General features: G+C 41.2%; 1 protein-coding gene across 1 annotated transcript in view; it reads right to left on the reverse strand.

The window, feature by feature from the left end:
• Positions 1–24963, reverse strand: part of CAT (catalase) — a 36809-nt gene continuing 11846 nt past the window's right edge. Inside the window, exons 2-13 of the mRNA XM_040495478.1 lie at positions 23066–23237; positions 21887–21997; positions 20064–20194; positions 19463–19567; positions 18739–18864; positions 15773–15964; positions 15172–15324; positions 11784–11922; positions 8797–8927; positions 2947–3054; positions 1139–1222; positions 1–817 (exon numbers count right to left, since the gene is read on the reverse strand). Of these exons, the coding sequence (XP_040351412.1) occupies positions 752–817; positions 1139–1222; positions 2947–3054; positions 8797–8927; positions 11784–11922; positions 15172–15324; positions 15773–15964; positions 18739–18864; positions 19463–19567; positions 20064–20194; positions 21887–21997; positions 23066–23237 (1518 nt within the window). The 3' untranslated portion in view covers positions 1–751. The remainder of the gene's footprint in view (positions 818–1138; positions 1223–2946; positions 3055–8796; positions 8928–11783; positions 11923–15171; positions 15325–15772; positions 15965–18738; positions 18865–19462; positions 19568–20063; positions 20195–21886; positions 21998–23065; positions 23238–24963) is intronic.

Below are 24963 nucleotides of genomic sequence, written 5' to 3' on the forward strand. Positions count from 1 at the left end.
TCCTTGTGACATTGGTTTATTTTCAATTTTAAGGGTAAGCATCTGATAACACATGATACTCGGATTAAGAGTCCAAATTCCAGAAAGAGCCTAAAGAAATCAAATATCATTCTTCTATTCTTATGTACAGATTATTTTATTGTAAAAATGTAACAATTACAAATCAGTCTGTTGTAAAATCAATGCTATATTAGCATAAGTGTAATCCCAAGTTTAAAAAAGGCTGAGCAGTTCCAAGCAGGAATAAGCATTAAGCTATGATGTCACTGAAGTTATTGTCAAAAAACATCAATGCATTAAATGTTTTTTCTATAGGGAACTGAGAAAAATTAAAATTTCTGAGCAGATTATCTTTTCTTCTTATATAATCACAGACATATTTTTATTTAATAAGGCCATGAGATGATATGTAAACATACTAACTTCAGCAAGATTTTTTTTTTATCAAATAAAATCATCTTTCTGTTAGAAACTTTCATTCCAGTCATCTTAAGTGAATAATCCAAATGTCAAAGCAAATACATTTTCTTTAATATGACCGGTTAAGCCCTAACCCTCACTTCCTTCTAGGGGAACAGCATTAAAAGCCATTGCTGCATTACTTGCTATAGAAACCTGGATTATCATTTTAAAGGCATGAGCTTGCCTTTGCACACCTAGCACAGGAGAAGGCTCTATCCAGCGAAGAGTGGACACCGTGCTCTGCTTCACAGGTGGAGAGCAACCTGGGGCCGGACCAGGGCGCTGACTCTCACAGATTCGCTTTCTCCCTGGCAGCCAAGTGAGACCCATGCTGCATCAAGGTGTGAATGGCGTTCTGTTTGAAAAGAACAAGACCAGCAGGTTAATTAACTCCCTCAGCAGCTACATGGTTTTCGTCTTTGCTTTAATGTGTGCTCACACTAAAATAATAACAATTGGGAATTCATTTATCTAAACTGCCTTATATCATCCAGAGCTAAAATGAAGAGTATGGGCTTTGCAAGTGAGTTCTTTACGTGGCAAATGAGGGTCCGGACAGCTTCGGAAATCTAATAGTTGGCCCTGAGAAGAATCACTGTAAAAGGAAACCAAACTACGCCTCGTCTAATCGTAGTTAGATACCCTTCCTCTACCTCCAGGCTGCACTTGGGCTCACCTTTGGTTTCTCAGCATTGTATTTGTCCAAAAGAGCCTGGATGCGGGCGCCATAGTCAGAATGGACATCACTGAAGTTCTTGACCTGAAACCAAATGAAAATGATGCAAATATTACCCGAGCCCCTAACAGGCCAGACGCCGGTGTCCGGTTCACAGTGTTTACTCGTTGGGAAGGAAGGAAGGGTAGAACCACACAGGCTCTGTCGACACGGGGTAAGATTGGGGCGGGGTCTGGGGAAAACCCTGGCCCATACTGGCTGAGCAACCTTGGATAAGTCATTCCTCTGAGCTTCAGTGTCCACTCCCCATAAAATGAGTGAGATAATTAAGCCTACCTCACAGAACATTATAAGAAAAACACATACGAGGTGAGCTGCGCTAACGACGTGATGAACTGACCTCAGAGTGGCTCAAGTCACAGTGATTCATGTACAGAAATGGGCCCAGACGCTACCTGAATTTTAAGTGACGTGCACAAAGACACTGGCACCTGCTGGACAACTCCACATACTTCAAGCAGGAATTCCTCACCGGGGGCTGATCCTGAGCAGACAGCAGGAGGTGGGGCACCAGGAACCCACATGAAGCCTCCCGGCTCCGGCGCATGTGAGACAAGAACGCCAAGGGTCCGAGCCCAGTTCTGCTACTTCTACACTGTCTCACTCGTTCTCATCAGTAAGAGGAGCTAAAACCCGTACCCCCTTATCTCACAGAGCAACTGTCCAGCTCTCTGCTGCAGGCGGCAATAATTAAATAGTGCCTCAGGAATTTAAAGGGTTATTTTTCATACACTCACTTGTGAAAGACAGTTAAAGACACAGAACTTTGCCTACAGAGAAAGCGCCCAGCCTGCTGGTACCTGTCTCCAGGCCTTTGAACACATCCCAGAGAGCTGCCGGCCAGCTGCTCCTTTGAACAGAAAAGCAGCAACCACGAGACGAGGAAACTGGGGTTGCCTAAATTTACGTGAAGCTTAGCCCTGCGGCTGGCCAGAAAACTGCCAAGTGAGAAGGCTCCGTGTAGCACAGTGAACTGCCATCAGAAATACCATGGCACCTCCGCTCAGAAGTTCAGCCTGAGTTTTGGAAGCAGCTCAGTTTTCCCCAGAGAGCATGGAAGTTTCTAGTTGCTTCTGAAGGAGGGTTAAGTGTCATGACACCCAGACAGGCTTCATGATATAAAGTTGCAATCTGTATCTCTCACCTTCTTTTTAAATTTTTTAAGTTTATTTTTTTGAGAGAGAGAGAAAGAGAGAGAGAGAGAGCATGGACATCTGCACAAGCTGGGGAGGGGCAGAAAGACGGAGGGAGAGAGTTCCAAGCAGGCTCCACACCATCAGTGCAGAGCCCGATGCAGGGCTTGAACTCACAAAATATGAGATTGTGACCTGAGCCAAGATCAAGAGTCAGACACTCAACCAACTGCACCACCCAGGCACTCCTATATTTCTTATCTTCTAAAGTCTAAGAAAAATTGTGGCAGGACCCACATTTTTATATAGGACAGTACTCTCTTGAACAGAATTTGGCTGCAGTCAATAAAGAGCATAGGAGAGAATTCACCCGAACTCAACTAAATTATTATACGCTGGACAAGGAGCTAATGGATCAATGGATATACCATACTCACTGGAGATAAAACACAGAGAAAAGGATCAGAGGTTGGCTGGGGATTAGTATTGATTTTTTTTTAAGTCCAATTAGCTCAAGTACAATAAAAATGACACTTCCTTTTAAGGGTTCTTTCACACAGCTGCACTCTCTTCGGCCAGCAGATGTCACCCGTCAGCTTACAAAGCGTGACTCACCGCTTTCTTCTGGATGAAAAGTTGTGCATCTTTCAGATGGCCAGCAATGTTCTCACACAGGCGTTTCCTCTCCTCTTCATTCAGTACCTTCATATAGAAGGTCCGCACCTGCTCAGTGAAAATGCACAGTGCAGAGAATCAAATAACCAGTTTATCATGAACAAAACTCACCCGATGGGCCACTTTTGAAATGAAAAAGTAAGACTTCTTATTGGCATAAGAATGAAAACGATTTCAGAGTTTAAGGATAATTTAAAGTTCTAGTTAAAATTGTCATTTGTGCGGAGTTCCTCACTTTTTTTTTGTTTTATTTTAAGCAAAACAGAAAGAATTCAGTTGATCAGAGCCCACAACTGCTTCTTCATAACGTCCTTCTTCGTCAGTGTTTGTAAATCTCTTATGAACAGAAAACCGTACAGTCTACCATTAAGAATCCCACCACACCTTAACACTGCCAAGTCCAAAGTGTGCAAGCTGTCATCACATAGAAACTCAGCACAATACAACCTTTGTTCAATTCACCCAGAACCACAGAGGAAAAAAATTCTAATTCATTAATATATATATCCTTAGTTTTTCAGAAGCCAAGCTTTCTTGGAGAAGACACAGGGTGCCTGGGTGGCTCAGTCAGTTGAGCGCCCAACTCTTGATTTCAGCTCAGGTTGTGATCTCAGGGTCATGGGATCGAGCCCCGCATTGGGCTCCACACTGAGTGTGTAGCCTGCTTGGGATTCTCTCTCCCCCTCTCTCTCTGCCCCTCCCTGCACTCCCTCTCTCTAAAATAAATAAAATGAAAAAAAAAATTTTTTTATGAAGATACATGTTAGTAATGATATTTTGTTTATATTATTGAGCTCACCTCTAAAATTAGTATCAATAGATTAAAATGGAAAATTGGAGCTTAGTATTGGTATAGGAGCCCTAATGGACTTTGTTCATTTCTGAAATCAACCATTTAAAGGTAATAGCTATGATTTTATTCTACTATTTCATTCATTCAATCAACCGATACTTATTTATTGAGTACCTATAATGTACCAGGCACTGTTCTATGCACTTTATATTAATGTTTATAAAGTTAAAAAAAATCCCATTATCCAAAATATCAAATTCATAAAATGTCAAAATGTTCATAGCTTTTCTAAATATGTTATCAAATATCAAGCCATAAAAGCATTGTTTAAAAATCTGAGCAAAGTTTACGTTTGATACCAAAGTTTAAAAATCTGACTTTTGATAAGAAGACAATCCAATCACAGTACTGCATTATGGGGATTTTCTCAGATCTCTCCCTCAATTCACTAATTCTCTCTTTAGCTATATCTAACATATTGCTTAATCATCCACTGAGTCCCCATATCCATTAAATTCTTATTTGAAAAATTGTACTTTTTCATTCTAAAAATATCTATTTGGATCTTTCTTAAATCTATTTGTTTTTGTTTCCTCACATCCTATTCTTATCTTGTAAATCATATTCCTTTCTGTATCTCCTTGAATACTGTATACATGCTTATTTTAAAGCCCTTTTAGATTATTCTATAATGTACAGGATTTTTCCATCTATTGCATGTGCAATTTCTCAGGGCGATGGATTTCCCTATATGTACTGTAATTTTTCCCTGTGACTCGTGTCCAACAGGAGTTTTCTGCACAACCAACTGTATCCAAGTTATGAAGGTGTCTTGTGATATTTTCACCATCTCTGCAGAAGCCTAGCAGGGTTCACTGACCCACTGTCTCTCACTTCAGGGCTTCTTTATGGTTCTAAGTGGAACAAGAATACAGAGACCTCACCTGAGAGGAGAGGAGCAGAAGAGTTTCTCAGGAAATCTAGTTTCTCAGGAAATCAATTTCTCAGGAAATCTAGGGCCCACATGCCACAAGCCGCAGCCTCAGTCTGGTGGATAGTTTGTTCCTGGCGGTTCCTGGCTCTCACCATGTCAAGAGCCCAATTCTAGCTCTCTGCAACGCAAGGAGCCTGAAGCCTAAACTCCTACCCCCTTAAGTCATAAATACGGTCTGGTTACACACCGTAATATATATACCTTCAACGTTCACACACTGTTGTTATTCCTAGAGATTTAATTTTGTTTGTCAGCTCAACTACTTTTTAAAAAAATTTTAAATCTAGCATGTCTATGTGTGATGAGTAGAAGTAAGGCATCCTGTGTCCCATCAATCACCATCAAACTGAAAGGAATTTGGTCCTGCAATTTCAGTAGTGTGCTGGAGCCCGCTTGCTCATGAGGGCATATTGTGATCTTTTTACAAATTTTGTGACCTGTTTACCATAGCCGTTATTAAAAATTCAATTACATAAACTTACAATTAAATAAATTATATTGCAAACAAAGATAATAAACTCCTGGGTTCCTGGGTGGCTCAGTTGGTTGAATGTCTGACTTCGGCTCAGGTCATGATCCCACGGTTCATGGGTTCAAGCCCCGCACTGGGCTCTGTGCTGACAGCTCAGAGCTGGGGGCCTGCTTCCAATTCTGTGTCTCCCTCTCTCTCTGCTCCTCCCCTCCTTGCACTCTGTCTCTCTCTCTCTTTCTCTCAAAAATAAACATTAAAAAAAATTTAAAAAAATAATAAACTCCCAAAATGTATGATTTCCCAATTAATACATGTAACCTATGCTCCTGAGGTTATTTGTGTCTGCTGTATCTCTACAGTGGAAATACTGAACACCATATCCCAATGCCACAGATTCAGTGACACCATGTTGCTAGCTTAAAATCAGCTCCAGGGAATATCTTCATCAAGAAAATTGACAAGCACTATAAACCAGGGTTTCCCCTGCCCTCCCTGCACACAACTGCTAATATTTATCAACACACCACTGAACAAAAACCATACAAAAAACTTGTTTGCCTAGGATCTGGCTGGTCTAGCTCCAAGAAGTTTTTTAAAAAGCACATGTACAAACAGAGATGAACAGCACCCCTATCTCATCGTGCGGACAAGACGACTGCAATGTAAATAGTATGTAACCCTTACCATCTAAGCCTGGCTTCAGCATTCACACCACTCAGGTCAAAGGCAGGCTGGGACTTGGAAGTCAAACTGAAGAAGTCTCCAGGGTGCTGTGATCTGCATGTTCTTCTACCTGGCTTGCAACCACCATCTACAGTTGCTCACTACAGGTGGCACGGACTCCACACATGGGACGGCTGTTCTAATTTATTAGCCAGATGAGGATTCTGAACAGCTTTATCAGCTCCAACACTTTAACCACAGACCTTTGACCAAATTCCCTTTAAACATTTTTTTAAACATTTTTTTTAATGTTTATTCATCTTTGAGAGAAAGAGAGACATAGCATGAGCAGGGGAGGGGCAGAGGGAGAGAAAGACACAGAATCCAAAGCCGGCTCCAGGCTATGAGCTGTCAGCACAGAGCCCAACATGGGGCTCAAACTCGTGAACCACGAGATCATAACCTGAGCCAAAATCGGACGCTTAACCAACTGAGCCACCCAGGTGCCCCCAGAAAACTGGTATTTTTACTAGTCTATACAAAGTGAGAGAATGATTTTTTTCGTTAGTAAGCTTATTAATTGAAGTATAATAGGCCTATAGTAGAGGGCACCAACCATAAGTGTGAGGTTCAATGATTTGTAAGTGAACACACTATGTAACTACCACCCAGATCATTCACACTCAGAAATCTGCCCACTGTAGTCCCTTTTCCCAGTCACTTTCTTTCCCCTCCAACTGCCTCCCGAAAGGCAGTTCTTTCGACTGCTAATATTTTATTTATATATTTTGAATTTTTTAATGTTTATTTTTGAGAGAGAAAGAGAGACAGAGTGCAAGCAGGAGAGGGGCAGAGAGAAAGGGAGACAGAATGTGAAGCAGGCTCCAGACTCCGAGCTGTTAATACAGAGCTTGACACAGTGTTCGAACCCACGAACCGTGAGATCATGACCTGAGCCAAACTCAGATGCTCAACTGACTGAGTCACCTGGGTGCCCCGACTTCTAATATTTTAACTGTGTTTTGCCAAATGTGCTTATCCAAGCTCTTGTTGAACATTTGGTAACATGAACAGTCCTGTACGTTTCTTCAGGTGCTCATATGTACACATTTCTATTGGGTTCCCACACAAGAGTGTACTTTACTAGGTGAAAAGACCCACACGTGTTTAGCTTTAATGGATCCTGACACACAGTTCTCTGAAACAGCTGGACTAATTTACACTCACAGGAGAGTTAGAGTTGTTTCTCGTTCTCTCAACACTTGGAATGGGCAGTCGTTTTAATTCTAGACATCCTGGAGCATATGTAGTGCTATCTCTTTGTGGTTTCATTTTACATATCCCTGATGACTACTGAGATAAACCACCTTTCATATGTTTTTCAGTCATTTGGATATCCTCTTTTGTGAAGTACCTATTCAAGTCTTTGCCCATTTTCGATTCATTTGTCTTTTTCTCACTGCTCTGTAGAAGTTCTTTACATATTCTGGACATGAGTCTTTAGTTAGAGGAAATGCAAATATATTCTCTCACTCTAGAAGCCACTTACTATCTAAATTAATTTTTGCAGACATTGTATTAGCTAGTTTAACACTGGAATAGGCCTCATGCAGGCAAAATTCTTTGAGAGGCAGGGATTGTATTATAATATACTTGGTAACATATTGCCTCACCAAGAATAATGCAGTTACCACAAAAGGCTTTTAGAAGGTGTTTAACTTCATCTAAATGTGGTTTATATCCTACTATAAAGTAATTTCTTTATTATATACACATATCTATGTATACACATATGTGCCTTTCAAATAAAGGTATCTCCACAGTGAATAAATTCATGTATTTCAATATCTTTTACTTGGAACCCACATCTATAAACTGAGAAACTAGATATAGGTCCTATTCTAAGTTTATACACTAAGTTTAACACCAGCAACCGAAACAGAGCTCTTAAGGCAACTAGACTCTTTAATTTCATTCTTCTCTTGTGTGAGGTATAAGTTGTACTGGGCACGTTAATGAGGAGGCTGCTCTATAAAGTCAAAGGGTCTCTTGCAGTGCATCCACAGAGAGAACAGCTCTTAGGCAGCCACAGGGGATTGCAAAGAGGGTGGGTACTTGACCAAGGGCAGTCAACCATAGGCTGGCCAAAGGCCAATGATGCAACCTGAAGTGAAAAGATCAGTCAAATCAGACTTCCTCTCTCCAGAAACTGATATATAAATATTGAGAGACAGAGAGAGAGAGAGAGAGAGAAATGGTTTAAAAAAAAAAAAAAAGTGATACATGGAGAAAGAAGCCATAAAGAAGGTTAGGCCATGGTCAGAGCAATGTTAGAACAGAAGCTATGAGGTGGTGAGGAGAAACTCGGGAGGACACGGTAAGAATAAGAAATCAGTTCTAGAAAACAGAAGACGACAGGTGGAAAGCAGTGGAGTAACATGAACAGGGTGCCCTATGGTGGAAACATGCATACTTTTGCTACCGAGGCTCCTAGAACTAGGCTATTGTGAATCAAGTCCCAGCCCCTTAAGTCTAGGCTGTCCTGCCCATCTTCTTAGATGTGGTTGTACTTATTTGCCTTATTTGCCCATCTCTTACATTCTTATGTGTCACTGCTTCCCCAATGGCCCCCACCTATAACCCCTTCAATAAAATTTGGGGGAGCTGAAATGAGTCTCCATACCTTGTACTGAAAGAGCATAGCAACACAGCTCTCCAACTCCATCTAATAAAGGGACTGATTTATGATTACGGATGTCTTCCATGAATTCAGTTTAAGACATATTAGACACTTTAGGAGGGGGAAATATGCAGACACTAACAAGAAACTGATCTAATGCCTCTCACAGCTGACAAAGGAGTCATTACCTGAGTGACATTGTCTTCATTGGCACTGTTGAAGCGCTGCACATCCGGAGAACACTGGCTGCTATGTTCGATGGCACAGCGCTGTTCTTGGGGGGCACTAAAGCTATTGGGGTAATAATTTGGAGCACCACCTTCAAAAAAAAAAAAACCATACGGATTCACTTAGGGAGATGAAAACTGAAGTAAGTCTGAAAACAGTCAACGTGATAAGATATAATTCAAGTGGCAATTACATATACACATATGTACACACACATGCCTGCGTACATACACACACAATACATATGCATGCCATGTACCTATTATTTTTAAGGTCTTCTGTTTAGCTACAGGCAGGACTCAGATTCTTAAAGAACAATGCCAGCTTCCAAATGCTCTCACATGGGTGGGCCCACTCTGGGTCTTGCTGCAGAGATCTCAAGGTTGCTTGAACACTTCAAGGGATCTGACCTTTAAAATCCTCTGGTGCTTACCAGTACGAATATATTCATACAGGTTTGATCTGGCCCCCACAGAAGAAGAGACCCAAAGACACATTTCAAATCTGAGAGTTGCATTTGGGCTTGAGCTCAATTCAAACACCAAATCACAGAATTCTTGGGAGCAACTGAAAGTTGCTCTGCTCCTTCAATCTACAGACACATAAACGGAGCCCTGAGCTGTTAACTGCCTGCCGCATGGTCACGTGGTAATTAGTGGCAGAGCTGGTGTCGGGGATCTTTTTTGTGCCTTCCACTGCAGCACAATCATCTTCCCACTTCCCATTCCAGAGCTCTCCTTCGCCCTTCCTTCAAGGTTTTTAAGATTCTCGAAGTCTCTTTCCTTTATTGACTATGACTTTATTCAGCTCTAGCTTCACTTTCGCTTCCCTCCACAGATGAATAAAAAAGGGTTTTCAAAAAAATTTGGTATTTCAGGTATGTCAGCACTCATTTTATCTAGACTTCTAGAAAAAATAAGGATAAAATGCAATCAAAACCTATTTTACAACTTCTGGAATAAATGAAAAGGCTTTTCTTTTTCATTTTGGCATATTTACTTTCCTACCTGCTTTGACTGGTATTAGCCGAAGCTTGAGTTACCTGAGCACATGCTGCCTAAATAGGAGTGGCCTAGAAACATAGTAAGTGTTCTGAACAAACCAGTCTGAGCTTGGAACTTTAACCGGCTCACTGGTTATCCAGAGTGAACAGATTATCCAGAGTGAATAATCAAGATGCACCTATACATGACACTGATCAAGGTACCAAGTGCACGTAGGAAGAAGGAAGGCACCATACTATTACGGAGCCCAATTACTAGCCCTTGGAAGTCATTCTAGGCGAGCTTCATCTATATCAAAGGTGTTGTGCTCCAACAACCAGCCACTACAGTGGTCTTCTGCATTTAGAATCAGCTTTTTGAAATGTGCCTATTTGGGTAATTTTAAAATTCTATTTCCAAATAAGTTCCGACCTTTACTCAAAGTAGGAGTTGTCTTCAAGTCTTTGACTACTGGAAACAATTAAGCTCTTTCATCAAAACTCAAGAGCACAACCCAAATGCTTGGCTTTTAAAACTGGGCAAAGGGTGTGTCAAAATGTATCCTTAAGTAGTTTTTTCATACATGTGCCACTATAATGGTAAACAAGAATGATAAACATGAAACAGGTACTAATTAATGAAGTTCTGAAATCTACATGAACCTCTCTGATACAGGTAGTCTCAATAAAGAAGGACTGAGGAATATGAAAGAAAAAAATCACTTTAGAATAAAAATACAGAAGACAGATACAAGGAAGTAACAATTACTTTGGGTAATAACACACCCCGTTAGCCCTATAAACCTCAGAAAGCAGAAGTATTGCAAACACCTAATATAATCAGTTAGTGAGTAAATAAACTTGTTAAATACATAGAAAAGGCTTAGTCATGATGATAACAAATGCAAGGCACAAAATCATATAAACAAAATAATCTTAAGTATATAAAAAAATAGTCACAGAAAAAAATACAGCAAGAAATACAGCAAAATGCAACAGTTGTGGTCTCTGAGGGCTGGGGCTGTAAGTGGGTTTTCCTTCTCCCTTCTCTTCTTTCCCTTATGTTTTCTAAATTTTCTTTAGGGCACATGTATTATTATTATCATAGAAAAGTCATCTTTGAATATAGACATCTATAGCCATAGATATAAATATAAATCATCAGTAAAATTTCTAAAGGGATCAATGTAAGCAGCCTATTACTAAAATAAATGTGTCCTAAATAGAAAACAAAAAGAAAATTAAAATCTATATTAAGCTAGAAAATATTAAAAGGAAAAAAACATTAATTAAACAGTCTCTAATTAGAACAAGTTATCACAAATAGAAGCTGCTGATACATGGCACCAAAAACAGAAGTCAAAAGAAAAAAATCATAAATTTGAAAAATGAGTTCCAAAAAACAAAATGATGCACTACAGTCTCATCTCACCAGTTGATTTACATGAATTCAACTACATGCCCTTAGTGAAAAGGGAAGAATGGCTTGATTTACTCTGTCTCCCTTATCTCACCTGCCCCATCCCCTCTGAACTCTAGCTACATTTGCTCCTCCTCAGCCCCGGCAAAGTGCAAAGAGGAACAAGAAACAGGAACTCTTGGCTGTTGCACTTCCAAGAGTCCAAGTCCTAGCGATTTAATAAACTATCTACTTTGTGAAGTCCCTAAAACCTAACCCCTAAATTGAATGCTACTCGACAACAGCCAGTGTGTGAAGGATTTTCCTCCCTGCCTTTCGCTATCAGATGGACAGCAAGTAAAAATGTGAGATGGGAACTGTCAATAAAACCTATCAGATAAAGTATACAGATAAACTTTCCTTGCTTCATAGAGGAGAAGGTCCCCTGGGTCTTCTCCACAGAGCAGGACACGGCAAACCGCTGGCCTGGCATGGCGTCCCCTGCCCTCTCCCCGCTCAGCAGGGCCCTCTGCCCTCCCTGGGCGAGCCGAATGTCTTAGGCGTACCCTGATTGTCGACCATGCACATGGGGCCGTCACGCTGGTAGTTGGCCACTCGAGCACGGAAAGGACAGTTCACAGGTATCTGAAGATAGTTGGGTCCCAGGCGGTGGCGGTGGGTGTCAGGATAGGCAAAAAGGCGGCCCTACAGTTATAAATGAAACAGGCATTGGTGCTGTGCAGTAACAAACAAAACAGAAGGGTCTATAAACTTCATTCTCAACTTTGTAGCACAAAGCACTCTGTACCGGGTTACCACAAAACGCTGCCTACTATCCCCTGAAGACAGCAAAGTTTCTTCCCTTATGAAATGAGTTCTCCCTAACTGAACAGCTCGTAATCTTCCACGTCACACAGCGAAACAACTCCAGATTTTCACACCTGTTCTAGGTAAGAACTCCTTTGTTTTCTCAAATAACAAGTTAGCGTCCTGTCTTCTATTACTTCCTACTCTCAGAGATGTATCACATCGTAGGCAACTAACTGGAATCTGTGTCCTTTTCACAGTGATCTGGCTTACCACTTTGGATGACCCTTGAAAATTTATTAACGTGACCTGGCTGAAAGGTAACTGAACCCACCGTCCATTACCATACAACCACTACCACCCTTGGACACTCCTCAGCTCCCGTTGGAGCAATTTCAAAGTTCTCCTCACTGGCTCTCCGCTTCCCGCCCCTCCTCCGACAGTATCGTCCTACACACTCCCGCCACAGGAATGGGCCTAAGGCCCCACACCGATTACGTTACTTACCTACTTTAAACCTTTCCTCACTGGTCACCAAGTGGCTAAACGAGTATCACGGTTCTTCCCTACATGTCTCCTCACATGCTCCAAGGCCTTAGAACTCACAGCCAATGACTTGAGAAGTTGTGGAAAAACCGGGCTAGGGACTGATATCTTGACTGCGCCCACTCCATAAAGCCCTTTCACTTTCTAAACACACTTAAAAAACTGTAACGACAGCACTTTGAATATAAAATACATGTTTGCCACAACCACAATGCTGATAGAAATTGTATGATTCATTCATATAATTCAATTCACCCATATAATTGCATGGTTTGCATTTATCATCTTTTCTCAGGACTCTCTTCCCAACAGTTTCAATGAAATGGCTTAGACATTTATTTTTTCTTGTTGCAGAGAACATGTATTTGATCTGTGGTCCTTTCCCCTGGGCCTAGGCCTCCACCCAATGCTTCAGTGCTCTTCTAATCGTATGACTCGGTGTTGTTAACGGTCTCCGTGTCTCACTGTGGTCCCAGAGACCCATGGTGACACGGATTGTGAAAAGAATTTTGATGACATTTGCTCCTCACCCTGTTTCCTCAATGCCAAGGCTATGCAGTCTTGGCTCTACCCGTGCCAAGTTCATGCCTTGACAAATCCCATTAACCTCCTTCACATGGTCCAGCCGCCTTCCAACTCCAGGCGGGGAGGTTGAGGGCCCAGGGTCATGCTGTCTTGGCTTCCTTTCCTTTCCATTTTCAACACAGGCACTTCTGCCTATCCTCTGCACTCTGCTTGGCCTTTCTTCTCTCCTCCCTAACCTTCACTTCTCTCTTGTTCTGTCACCAACTGTAGCGATGCTACTTGATCACAGATCACATTTCTCAAAACGGAAGAAACCTTCTTTTCCTAAAAGGTCTAACTGTACAAACTTCTACTTAAGCACTGAAGTCCCCTCTGACGTATGTTCCATGTACCCAATCCTACGTCTTCTACTTCAGGAAAAAGTGACTGCTTACAGTTTAAATACGGTCCACCATTGTATCTATACTCAGGTCTCTCTCCTGCCCCATTTCATCTCTGTCGAAAACTGAAATCCTATCCATTCTTCAAAAGCTATCTCAAATGATAGCTCATTCTCAAAACTCTGTCATCATCCTCCTAACAGACAAGATTTCTCCTGATTCACGGGGCCTTCTGCTTTATATTACAGTTATTTTCAGTCTTTATATCTGTTATAGCAGCCAGGACAGTTTGCCACACACAGAGGTATTCAATTTATAGTAGTTAAATTGAACTGAAAACGAACAAAAACTTATTTTCTATAAAAGTCCCAAATGTTCCCAATGTCAAATCAAACAAGGTTCTACTAAAAAAAAATACAGGGCACCTTAGCTTGTCTCCATGGACAGTGACTCCTGAACTGGACTTGGACACTTATATAAGAAGCATCCATCTGTCACTATGGTCTGATCTGGGGTAATGATCTTTAACCCCTGTATCATGGTCAGAGTCCAAAAACACAAGAGATTGGTTTACTCACTAATTATTAAACCAATTATTTTCCTACTGATTTCTGGCCCCCCAAAAATATTTTTCCCTATTTCTACTCTTTTTTTTAATGTTTATTTACTTTGGACAAGGGGATGGAAGAGGCATAGAGAGAGGGAGAGAGCGAATCCCAAGCAGGTTCTGAGCTGTCAGGGCAGAGCCTGACCTTGGGTTCAATCCCATGAACCTAGACATAATGATAGGTGTCGAAATCAAGAGTCGGACGTTTAACCAAATGAGCCACCCAGGCTCCCCTACTCTTTCTACTCTTGAAAGAGCATAATGGAAAGTGATTTAAAAAAAAAAATAGTGAATGAGTAGGAACATTACTGAGACAAATGGTTAAATTAACCCACTGCCTTCAATCAGTGGCAACAGACATTTAGTTCATAAAAACCATCTCCTGTCTCCTTTTACAGATGGAAAAATTCAAGCATCACCATGGAAGAGGAAATGAATCAAGTTATACTGACCAAGGTGTTATAATCAATTAATAATATTCCCTCCCATCAATTACAGACTGAACAAAGAGTGCTTTCTTTACTCTATGGATAGCTGAGGTTTTTCTAATGTAACTTCTTTTAAACTAAGAGACTAAGGGACGCCTGGGTGGCGCAGTCGGTTGGGCGTCCGGCTTCAGCCAGGTCACGATCTCGCGGTCCGTGAGTTCGAGCCCCGCGTCAGGCTCTGGGCGGATGGCTCGGAGCCTGGAGCCTGTTTCCGATTCTGTGTCTCCCTCTCTCTCTGCCCCTCCCCCGTTCATGCTCTGTCTCTCTCTGTCCCAAAAATAAATAAAAACGTTGAAAAAAAAAATTTTTTTAAACTAAGAGACTAAATGTCAAAGTCTTAACATACTGAAAGACTTTACTATGAAATTTGCTTTATACTGTAATACTATAATTTACGAATGCTTCAGTCAGACCCACAGGAACTGAGGAAACTAAGGACCTAGATGAAAATTTAAGTGATGTTTTGGTTAATTCTTCATACAAAAGTCAGGCCAAATTACACAGTGTGTGTGTGTCTGTGTGTGGGGGGGGGGGGGGGGTAGGCCCACACACGCATATGTATGTCCTCCTGCCTCTGAACATCTCAATCCACCAGGTTTACCTGAAGCATTTTGTCAGGGCTGGGCTCAATTCCAGGTGGCATGTTGCTTGGGTCAAATGCCATCTGTTCAACCTCAGCGAAGTAATTCACTGGATTCCGGTTTAAAACCAGTTTACCAACTGGGATAAGAGGGTAGTCTTTGTGAGGCCAAACCTAAAAATAAATGTCATATTCACAATTACCAGACAACCAACTACAGGAAACTAATATAATGAAGCCCATGATAATAAGTGAAAATAGTGATTTTTTTAATCCAATAAAATGAAAAGAACTTCAACTGAGTACATTGGTTAAATCTTTCACACCAGTTAATGGTAAATATTGACATCTTCCCTGGGCACAAGTACATCAGCTTTTCAAGATCTGCTAATCTTGATTAGCTATTCCCTGCTAATAACGATAGATCAAGCCACCTAGAAGAACTCAGTGAACTCAGCAAATAGGAACTAGAAGTGTGATGCACAGATTAGGAAAATCCAAAGAGGCACCACTGCCATTTTGTACATGACTTCTCTATCATTATGAATGCTTGACTGGAATCTGTAAAATTAGGCACAAAGAGACTTAAAAAAGAAAACAATTTGGTTGTCAACGGACTCACCTTGGTGACATCAAATGGATTAAATGGAAAGGTTTCTGCCTCACTGAACGTCATGACCTGGATGTAAAAAGTCCAGGAGGGGTAGTTGCCTGTGGCGATGGCATTGAAAAGGTCTCGGAGGCCATAGTCAGGATCTTCCTGGGAAAGTCGTGCTGCGTCTTCAACAGAAAGGTTTTTGATGCCCTGGTCAGTCTGCAGAATCAGAGAAAGAGGCTCACACTGAAACGTACTGGCAAAGTTACGGAACTTTAATCAGTTATGCATTGAGGAGGATGAGCAATGCTACACAAACACTGGACCTTCCTTGTGACAATTCCACTCTTCAACTCTGATCCAAATATGAATTTATCAATAAGAAATTCCACTTGGTTATCCTCATTCTTTTAAATATGCAGGGATTCTGTAGGTGCATTTCATATTTAAAATTAGTCCTCTCTTTCCCTTTCTGTACCCTGAATTTTTTTAATTTAACTCTTAACATATAGTTGATTTTCAACGTCTCACCCATAATAAGAATGCTGTGACACTGTCTTCAGGAAAGCCAAAAACTTTTTGGTGTAACATATACAAAACATAAAATGTACCACTTTAACCACTTTAAAGTGTCCAATTCAGTAGATTTTTTTGAGTATATATCTCAAAATAAAGTTGCCAGGTAATATGGTAATTCTATGTTTGATTTCTTGAGGAACATCAAAATTGTTTTCCAGGTGGCTATTATTTCAATTGTTATACTCATATTACTTTTCAAATCAGAAAAAAGAGCAAAAAATATTTTTTAAATGAGCAAAAAATTAATAAAAGGACTATCTTTTTCATGAAGTAATTTTTAACTCCCTGTTTTATAATAGCTCAAATAAATTACTGAGATTATACTCAGCTAGCATCCCTCCACCTCTACTGTCTTCCTTTTTTTAAAAGAAATCATAGAATCATAGTTCATACAGCTGAAAAGAACTTCAGTAGAGCCACTCTGAACCAATTCTCTGACTATGAGTAGGCAAAATTAGTATTCTGACTTCCCAAGCAAGCCATTAAAACCCAAATAAGTTAGTCACTGTCACCAGTGTTCCTATTATCACACCATACTGCTCTTCAACAGATTTCCACCTATATCTTATTCTGAAGATCCCCACAAGCCAAGCTTCGAAAGATTTCCTCAGCAAAGTGAACTCTGAAACTCTTTCTATCACAAAAATCTCAAGTCTCTCTAACCAGTGGCAAGACCTGAACTCTTCTTACTATCAGACCAGAAGTACAATCACCTTCCAGATTTAAAACTGGAGGTCACCGTCTGCAGATCACCCAGAGAGCGAATTCATTAAATTGTGCAATAATATTGCAATACTTTTCTGATTTTAATTGAATTCCCTTGGGCTCAGAAAAGACTAACCATAGGTCAGAATAATCCAGACTGATACATCCAAGTAGGTCTCAGGCTATCCCAGGGCCCTCTGCTGAAGAGACCCATAAGCAACCCAATCCTCGCAGGATCGTGGACAGTTGCTATGATTATCCCAATTTTAGAGTGACAAAGCTGGAGCACAGGGAACTTTCAATAATAGTAGACCAAGTCACAGTTATCTAGAAGAGGGAAGAGTTGAATTCAGACTGGTCCAACTACAAAGCCACCACCATGCCGGTGCACCAGACACAATCACTTAGTCTGGCTCCCAGTGACACTACACCTCTCCTCTTGGCACTTACAAGCCCGCAGGGCAGCTGTTTCTTAAAACTGTTCCTTGCCAAAGATTATAGATCCAAGTTATAAGTATAAAGAGGGGAGACAGTTTTCCTGTTTGATATACATACATAAGTTGTTCAGATAAAGATTAAAACAGGACACAAGGAAAAAACAGGTCTTGGGACAGATACCATTAAGAGGGAGACTGCATTTGTCCTCAGTCCACTTCTGTTTGTGCTTATTTTAGCAGTAGTATTTGGAAACGTGTTCTTAGGCAACCAGAGATTCTTTAAATAACCTTCTAGAGTTCTCTGAGAATACTGCTTATTGCAACAAATGCCAAGATCATAGTAAGAAAGAAGAGCCCTTTAAAACACTTCAATTAATTCAAATGTTCTCAAAGCTTCCCCTGAAGGAAAGTTATTTGACATGATTGTATGAAAGTAAATGAAAAAAAACCAGAATTTTTATTTTCTTACATTTGTAACTGATTTTACTTTTTTCCCTATTCAGAATATACCCTTGATAAATGCTAAATAAATGGATGGAGGAGTTAAAAAGTTAGAAGAAATGTTTCTGGAAAGATAGCATCAGACATTGAGAGTAATGGTGAGATTGGTATTATAGACAGGAAGTCCCCATTTCTGCCACTGTCCCCTCCCGGGCCACAAAAGGTATCTATGCTCAAATCGATGACTCTGGGCTAGGAAAGGCAAAGCAACATAATACTTTACTGTTTGCTAAGGCTTGACTCTAAACTCCAACAAAGAAGTCTAGAAAGCTAGGCTAAACATGGTAGAAATCTCCTTTCATATAGCATAAAGGCCTGTATTATCTCCTTACATTTGAGCCCCAAACAAAACCTTAGGTCTTCCCTCTCCAGGGAGAATGGATACGCACCTGCCAGCACCAGAAACATTAACCCAGAGAACCAGCATGAAATGAGTATTTTCCCAAATATTTACACATTTCTCCCAGGACCCCAGAAGGAGAAGAGAGCTTGACCATTGCCAGCAGCAGTGTGTTCCTACCCTCTGGCCACATGGAAAGAGACCAAAGAAAGCCCACACGGTTCCCCTAACAGGGCAGCGCACACCTGTTCATTTGGGCATAGCCAACAGAAGAGTCATGGTCCTGATCAACTGAGTCAATACTTTCCAGCCTTCGGAGTGGACATAAGGGAAAGGTGTAAAGGGCCTTGATCTCTGCCCAATCCTCAAGAGAAGTAAGGAGACATGGGTGGTGAGAGCTTTGTCCCCTCTTCCCCAAAGGCAACACGTACCTTATAATGGAATTTGCAATAAACTACCTCTCCACTCGCATTAACCAGCTTGAAAGTATGCGATCCATATCCATTCATGTGCCTGTGTCCATCTGGAATCCCTCGATCACTGAACAAGAAAGAAACCTAAGAAACAGAAAAGTAAATAAAGCCTAAATTTTTTCAGTTTCAATCAAAACATCCTAGATTCTTAAGACATTCCTAAGTTTCCAAAAAAATCTCTTAATGACATGGGACACACTAACCAAGTACCCACAGGAAAGGTTATCATTAGTATCATTTATACAAAATAACAAGAATTTTAAAGCAGAATGATATGTAAATCATTAGCCTCATGGCTCAAAATTCTATAAAGAAAAGCAAAAGCAAATCTGAAAACTAGCTAACTTGTTATTCAAAATCTATTTTAACAGTAAACGTGTTTGGTACCACTTTCCCCTTCTCTCCCTGATAACAAAGAGCTTTACTTCATACTAGAGGCTTTAATCCTTAGTATTGGGAAATATCAATTGATAATGTTTCTAGATCATTTAAGGCCTATGAATGAGGGAAGATGAACAAATGCAGATTATAAAACTCTTCAGGATCAAGCAACCTGAGGAAGCCTCCCAAAAAGAAAGTCAGAAACCAAGTTGCAGTGAGATAACCAGCACTGGAGAAATGGCATCACGGCGCATAATTAACAGTGACATGTTCTGATACAGTGAAAAAGGAGAGCCCCCACCTGATGCAGAGACTCAGGGCGCAGGCTCCAGAAGTCCCAGACCATGTCCGGATCCTTCAGGTGCGTCTGAGGGTTTCTCTTTTGACTGTGGATAAAGGACGGAAACTAAACAGAAAAGGAGACAAAAATCCAAAAATCAAGTTTATCGGAGTGATGGGGACTTACATTATACATTGCCTATTGTTAGGTAAGCAATATAATTGTTATAATTGTTGGATGATAATTCTGAATAGTATAATCCCAGAATTTCACACTGCCAAACCCTAAAACAAAATTTACCCTCTACATGTTCCCAGGACAAAGTGCCTCTTTTCATTCATGGCCTTAATGGGAATAGTCCCATTACATGGAAAACTGGATTATTCCCATTAAGTCAGTGAATCTTGAAATGCCAAACTGAGGACCAATAGTAATTGTTACTTGATCTCATAAAAAGATACTAAATACAGAAAAATGTGCTTTAAAAGGCAATCCAACCAACCCAAATTCTCTTCTGTCTGCTTTTCCCAAGGCCTCTCCTCAAAGGACAGTCGAAACAGATTATCTGAAACCAATTTAAATCAACAAACATTTGTAGAGTGCAAGATACTTTATCACCTACCAGTATGGCATCCCTGATGAAAAAAATGGGAGTGTTATTTCCAACAAGATCCCAATTACCATCCTCTGTGTAAAATTTCACTGCAAACCCACGAGGGTCCCGAACTGTGTCAGCTGAGCCCGACTCTCCAGCTAGAAGGTTCAAATGGGAAAAATGAGGCATAAGCCTAAGGTCATAAAAAAACATTAGGATCTATGCTTTCCAACCCACTTCCTAGAAGGAAATCAGTCACTTAAGTGCCTGAGCCATTATTTCTACCACCTGCCAGCCAATTCAGTCCCCAAATTAAACAAAATAATTGAGATTAAGAAGAGAGAGTTTTTGGGGCGCCTGGGTGGCTCAGTCGGTTGAGCGTCCCACTTCGGCTCAGGTCATGATCTCCTGGTTTGTGAGTTCGAGCCTGGTGTCGGGCTCTGTGCAGACAGCTCCGAGCCCGGAGCCTGCTTCCGATTCTGTGTCTCCCTCTCTCTCTGCCCCTCCCCTGCTCATGCTCTGTCTCTCTCTGTCTCAAAAATAAATAAAAAACATTTAAAAAAAAAAAAAAAAAGGAGAGTTTTACATAACTGTAAAAGCTGAAAAGATTACCCACTTAAATAACATAGTTCAAACAGGTAATTAAAAATTTTTTTTTTCAACGTTTATTTATTTTTGGGACAGAGAGAGACAGAGCATGAACGGGGGAGGGGCAGAGAGAGAGGGAGACACAGAATCGGAAACAGGCTCCAGGCTCTGAGCCATCAGCCCAGAGCCCGACGCGGGGCTCGAACTCACGGACCGCGAGATCGTGACCTGGCTGAAGTCGGACGCCTAACAGACTGCGCCACCCAGGCGCCCCTCAAACAGGTAATTAAATTTTAAATTAAAATGAAGGAAGAAAATAATTGTAAAGATTAAGGTAGTAAACAAAGAGAATAAGTGAGTTGTCAAAATTATGAGGTTAATATTAAGAAACTGAGTTAAAATATAGATTCTTATTCTTAGCGTCATTTATTTTTTGCATCCACAGTATTTTATTTTTTTATTTTTTTTTATTTTTTAAATTTTTTTTTCAACGTTTTTTATTTATTTTTGGGACAGAGAGAGACAGAGCATGAACGGGGGAGGGGCAGAGAGAGAGGGAGACACAGAATCGGAAACAGGCTCCAGGCTCCGAGCCATCAGCCCAGAGCCTGATGCAGGGTTCGAACTCACGGACCGCGAGATCGTGACCTGGCTGAAGTCAGACGCTTAACCGACTGCGCCACCCAGGCGCCCCATCCACAGTATTTTTAAAATGCACAAACACAGACTGAAACAGAAACGGAATTATTCATGCATGTGGTGTATTAAGATGTTGTTGATAGATCTAATTCTTACTCGTGCTACTGAAAAAAATCACTTAACCACTGGAAATAGAAATAGCCCCACCCTGCAAAGCAGATCCTACAGATGAGATTACAGACAATGTCTGTAAAGTGCCCAACGATGAATGGCACGGAGTTAATTCCCAATAAAGGGTAGCTGTTGTGGTTACTGAATAAGCTTCCCACTCCACATTTCCATCTGAGGCAACCACTTGTGGGAAGGTTCTTTCCAAATGTCACAGAATTGCAGTGGTGGCCTCTGTATAAGTGTGATTTCGTAAGACCTCAACAAACAGAATTCAAAGTAACTTCCTGCATAGCTCGAAACAATTTTTCTGCTGTAAAAACCTGGTATAATTTGGAGAAGTGTTTTTTTTTTCTACCTTCTAATACGCTTTCCTTGAAATGAAGTTATAAATGCCCAAAATAAGGTACAGGGTTGAGTTACGCAGTGCCAGTCACGCAAATAGATGGACTTACCGACAGTGGAGAATCGAACCGCAATGGGAGTCCTCTTTCCGATATGCTCAAACACCTTTGCTTTGCAGTATTTGGTAATGTCATGAGTGACCTCGAAGTAGCCAAAAGCTCCTAATGAGAAAGACACAGAAACCCTCATCGTGAGACCATCACAGACCACTGGGCCCCCAATAGGCAGCTAGGTGACAAGGGAAGCCGATGGTTCGGCACTGGCCTTCTGGGAGCTTCTGAGATGATGGGAGAAGGGGAGATAGATGGCCAAACACAAAATGAATGGGGACAAAATGCAAAGTCCTATTACCACTCAGCGGTAACCCAAGGGCTACACAGCTGGAGCCAAGAAGAAAAAGAGACGAGTGGGGGTGGAAGTAGCAAGTCAAGGCTGACCCAAGGACACAGGGCCTGAGGAGGCCTTGAAGTACAGGTAGGGCCTAAGAGATAAAGAGAAGAACAGGGAGAAGAGGAGAAAACACAGGGAAAGAAAGAATAGGATAAACACAAATAAGACACCACAGGCCAAACAACAAACTGAACAGCATACCAAAGTCGTGATGGAAAAGCCACACAGAAAAAGCTGGAGAGGGATGGAAGAAAAAAATAAAAAACTAGAAAGTTCTAACCGGGAGTCCAAGCAAGCAGCTAGGAGAAAAATTTTTTCTTCCTTCCCATCAAGCTTGCTTGTCCAATTGAGTTTTTGGCTTTATTCTAAACAGCACCCTATCTTTTGTTTCTGTAATAAAAGCAAGATAAAAGTTTTCACAACTTTTGGACAAAAAGGAAAAATCACCAGAAATCTACCACCCTAACACAACTATCCTCAATTTTGCACCATTCTTCCCAGTATGTAGCCAATTAGGGCTCCATCTAAATCTAGCTACAATTCCAGAATGCCCATGTCTCTATTTTCACATTTTTATTTCTTCACTAAAGTGCATAATGGAAGAAAAGGAAGATTACTTTCGTTTTTAGTAAAATGAAGCATTTTACATATAATGTTCAATCCAGGGAAATAACCATCATTTTATTATGAGCTCCTCTCCTGATGGACATTTTTTTCCCTTTCTCCCAAGAATGGAGATTTGCTGCTTCTATTAAAGAAGCCCAAACCCTGTGAAAGGTAAATTTTTAACCCAGGTGTTATGAAACAATCCTTTCACAACAAATAAACATAGCTCTCACCTGCGCCTTTAGCATGCACGACTCTCTCAGGAATTCTTTCCCGGTCAAAGTGAGCCATTTCATCAGTGAAAACCACATCCTGAACAAGAAGAGGTCCCCGGGGCCCTGCTGTAATAACATTAAGTTTGTCTCCGATTGGATTACCGGCCCCGGTGGTCAGGACGTCAGGTTTCTAAAGGGAACAAACACAAAAGAACACAAAAGTGTGCAGAGACTCAGTACAATCAAACCATTATTTACACTGCCAAAGGGCACACCGCTTTCCAATTTTTATACCTTCTGCTCCAGCTCTTTTTAAATTTCCTGTCTGAACTGCTGAAATACTGCAAGATATGCCATTGCCTGAAATATATAGGCCAGTCCTGGAAACCCTTGAAAAATCTCAACCCCAATCTGCTAAGAAATCCACTCTGAAGAGTGGAAAGAAGGCTCACTAGCCTGCCACCTCGCTCGGCCCCTGCTCTAGATACAGCCACCAGTGGGCTGGAAACCCCCAGACGGGGACCCCCCCTAAAGAGATCATATGTGCTCAACACTGAATGTCCAAGTGATAGTAAGAAGATGGTCTCCGGAGAAGCCATGCTGGCTAATGCTTGCGGATGCTTTAAGACTGCTACAGATGTGAAACTGGGTCATCCTGTATGGTGCACTCATTTCTCTCAAGCAGCATACACCAGCTATCTCCAATATCTCTTTTCAGTTCCAAAACAAACAAACAAAAAACCCCAAAATTCAATGGCTTTTATTGTCACTGAAAATAAACTGTTGATGGTCAAGATGGATTATAGTATTAACTTGCTAAAGATGTCAAAGGTCCCTGAAATGGGACAGGTTATTTCACTGTAATAAAGAATTCATTTTAGGGGCGCCTGGGTCGTTCAGTCAGTTGGGCGTCCAACTTCAGCTCAGGTCATAATCTCACGGCTCATGAGTTCGAGCCCCGCGTCAGGCTCTGTGCTGACAGCTCGGAGCCTGGAACCTGCTTCAGATTCTGTCTCTGCCCCTAAGCCACTCACATTCTGTCTCTGTCTCTCTCAAAAAGAAACATTAAAAAAATATTTTTTTTAAAGAATTCATTTTAATCCACCCAATTCTTCAATATCAGTTACATTGGAAGCCCCTCAGCTGTCCCTTCTCTGGGACGGGACCAGCAGTATGTTTTAATTAGTGATCCTACACAGCTCTTAGCATCATCTTGCTTTATGGTCACACACTGTGCTCTTGACCAGAGACAAATGTCTCTCCAGCGTCTTCCCCTGGCCTCTGGGAAACCAGGGGAGATGTGTGGGTGAAGCAGAGCTAAGCCACCTCCATTCTAGGGGAACAACTCAAAAAGGTCCAGTGATGGAAGTCCACGATATCAGCTTCCTGTGCCCAGAAAAGCACTATGCACAGAATTTTCGCAAACCTGAGATGGAGTGGATAACTTTTGCTCTCGAGACACACCCGCTCTGAGTAGTAAAATAAACGTAATACCCGTCTCTTCTCTACAAGGGGATATAAGGAGGAGAGGGGTCACTTAAAAAACTATAAAAATACCATGAGCTCTTTGGGAAAATGCATTGAATAAGTGAGATCTTGGAATCTGCAGAATTAATAAACAAGACTCATACACACACTAGGATACCACCCCCTGCCCACCGGAGTTCTATTCACATGGAAATAGGAAGAGGCCAACATGGAACCGTGGAGGAACTGTGAGCACTAGGTCCAACTTCCAGCTCTGTGTATGTACTAGCATATTACTTACTATTTCTGAGTCTCAACTTTTCACCTGTAAAATGGACAAGAAACAACTACCTCCTAGAGTTAATGCATGGATTAAAAATGCTAAGTTCATGCCAAATGAGGGCCCCACACAAGGCACACACATGCTAACGTTTTACTGGCTGTGTGAA

The sequence above is a fragment of the Herpailurus yagouaroundi genome, unplaced genomic scaffold (genome assembly GCF_014898765.1).
Source record: "Herpailurus yagouaroundi ecotype Mexico unplaced genomic scaffold, PumYag 187, whole genome shotgun sequence".
NCBI classification, from domain to species: Eukaryota; Metazoa; Chordata; class Mammalia; order Carnivora; family Felidae; genus Herpailurus; species Herpailurus yagouaroundi.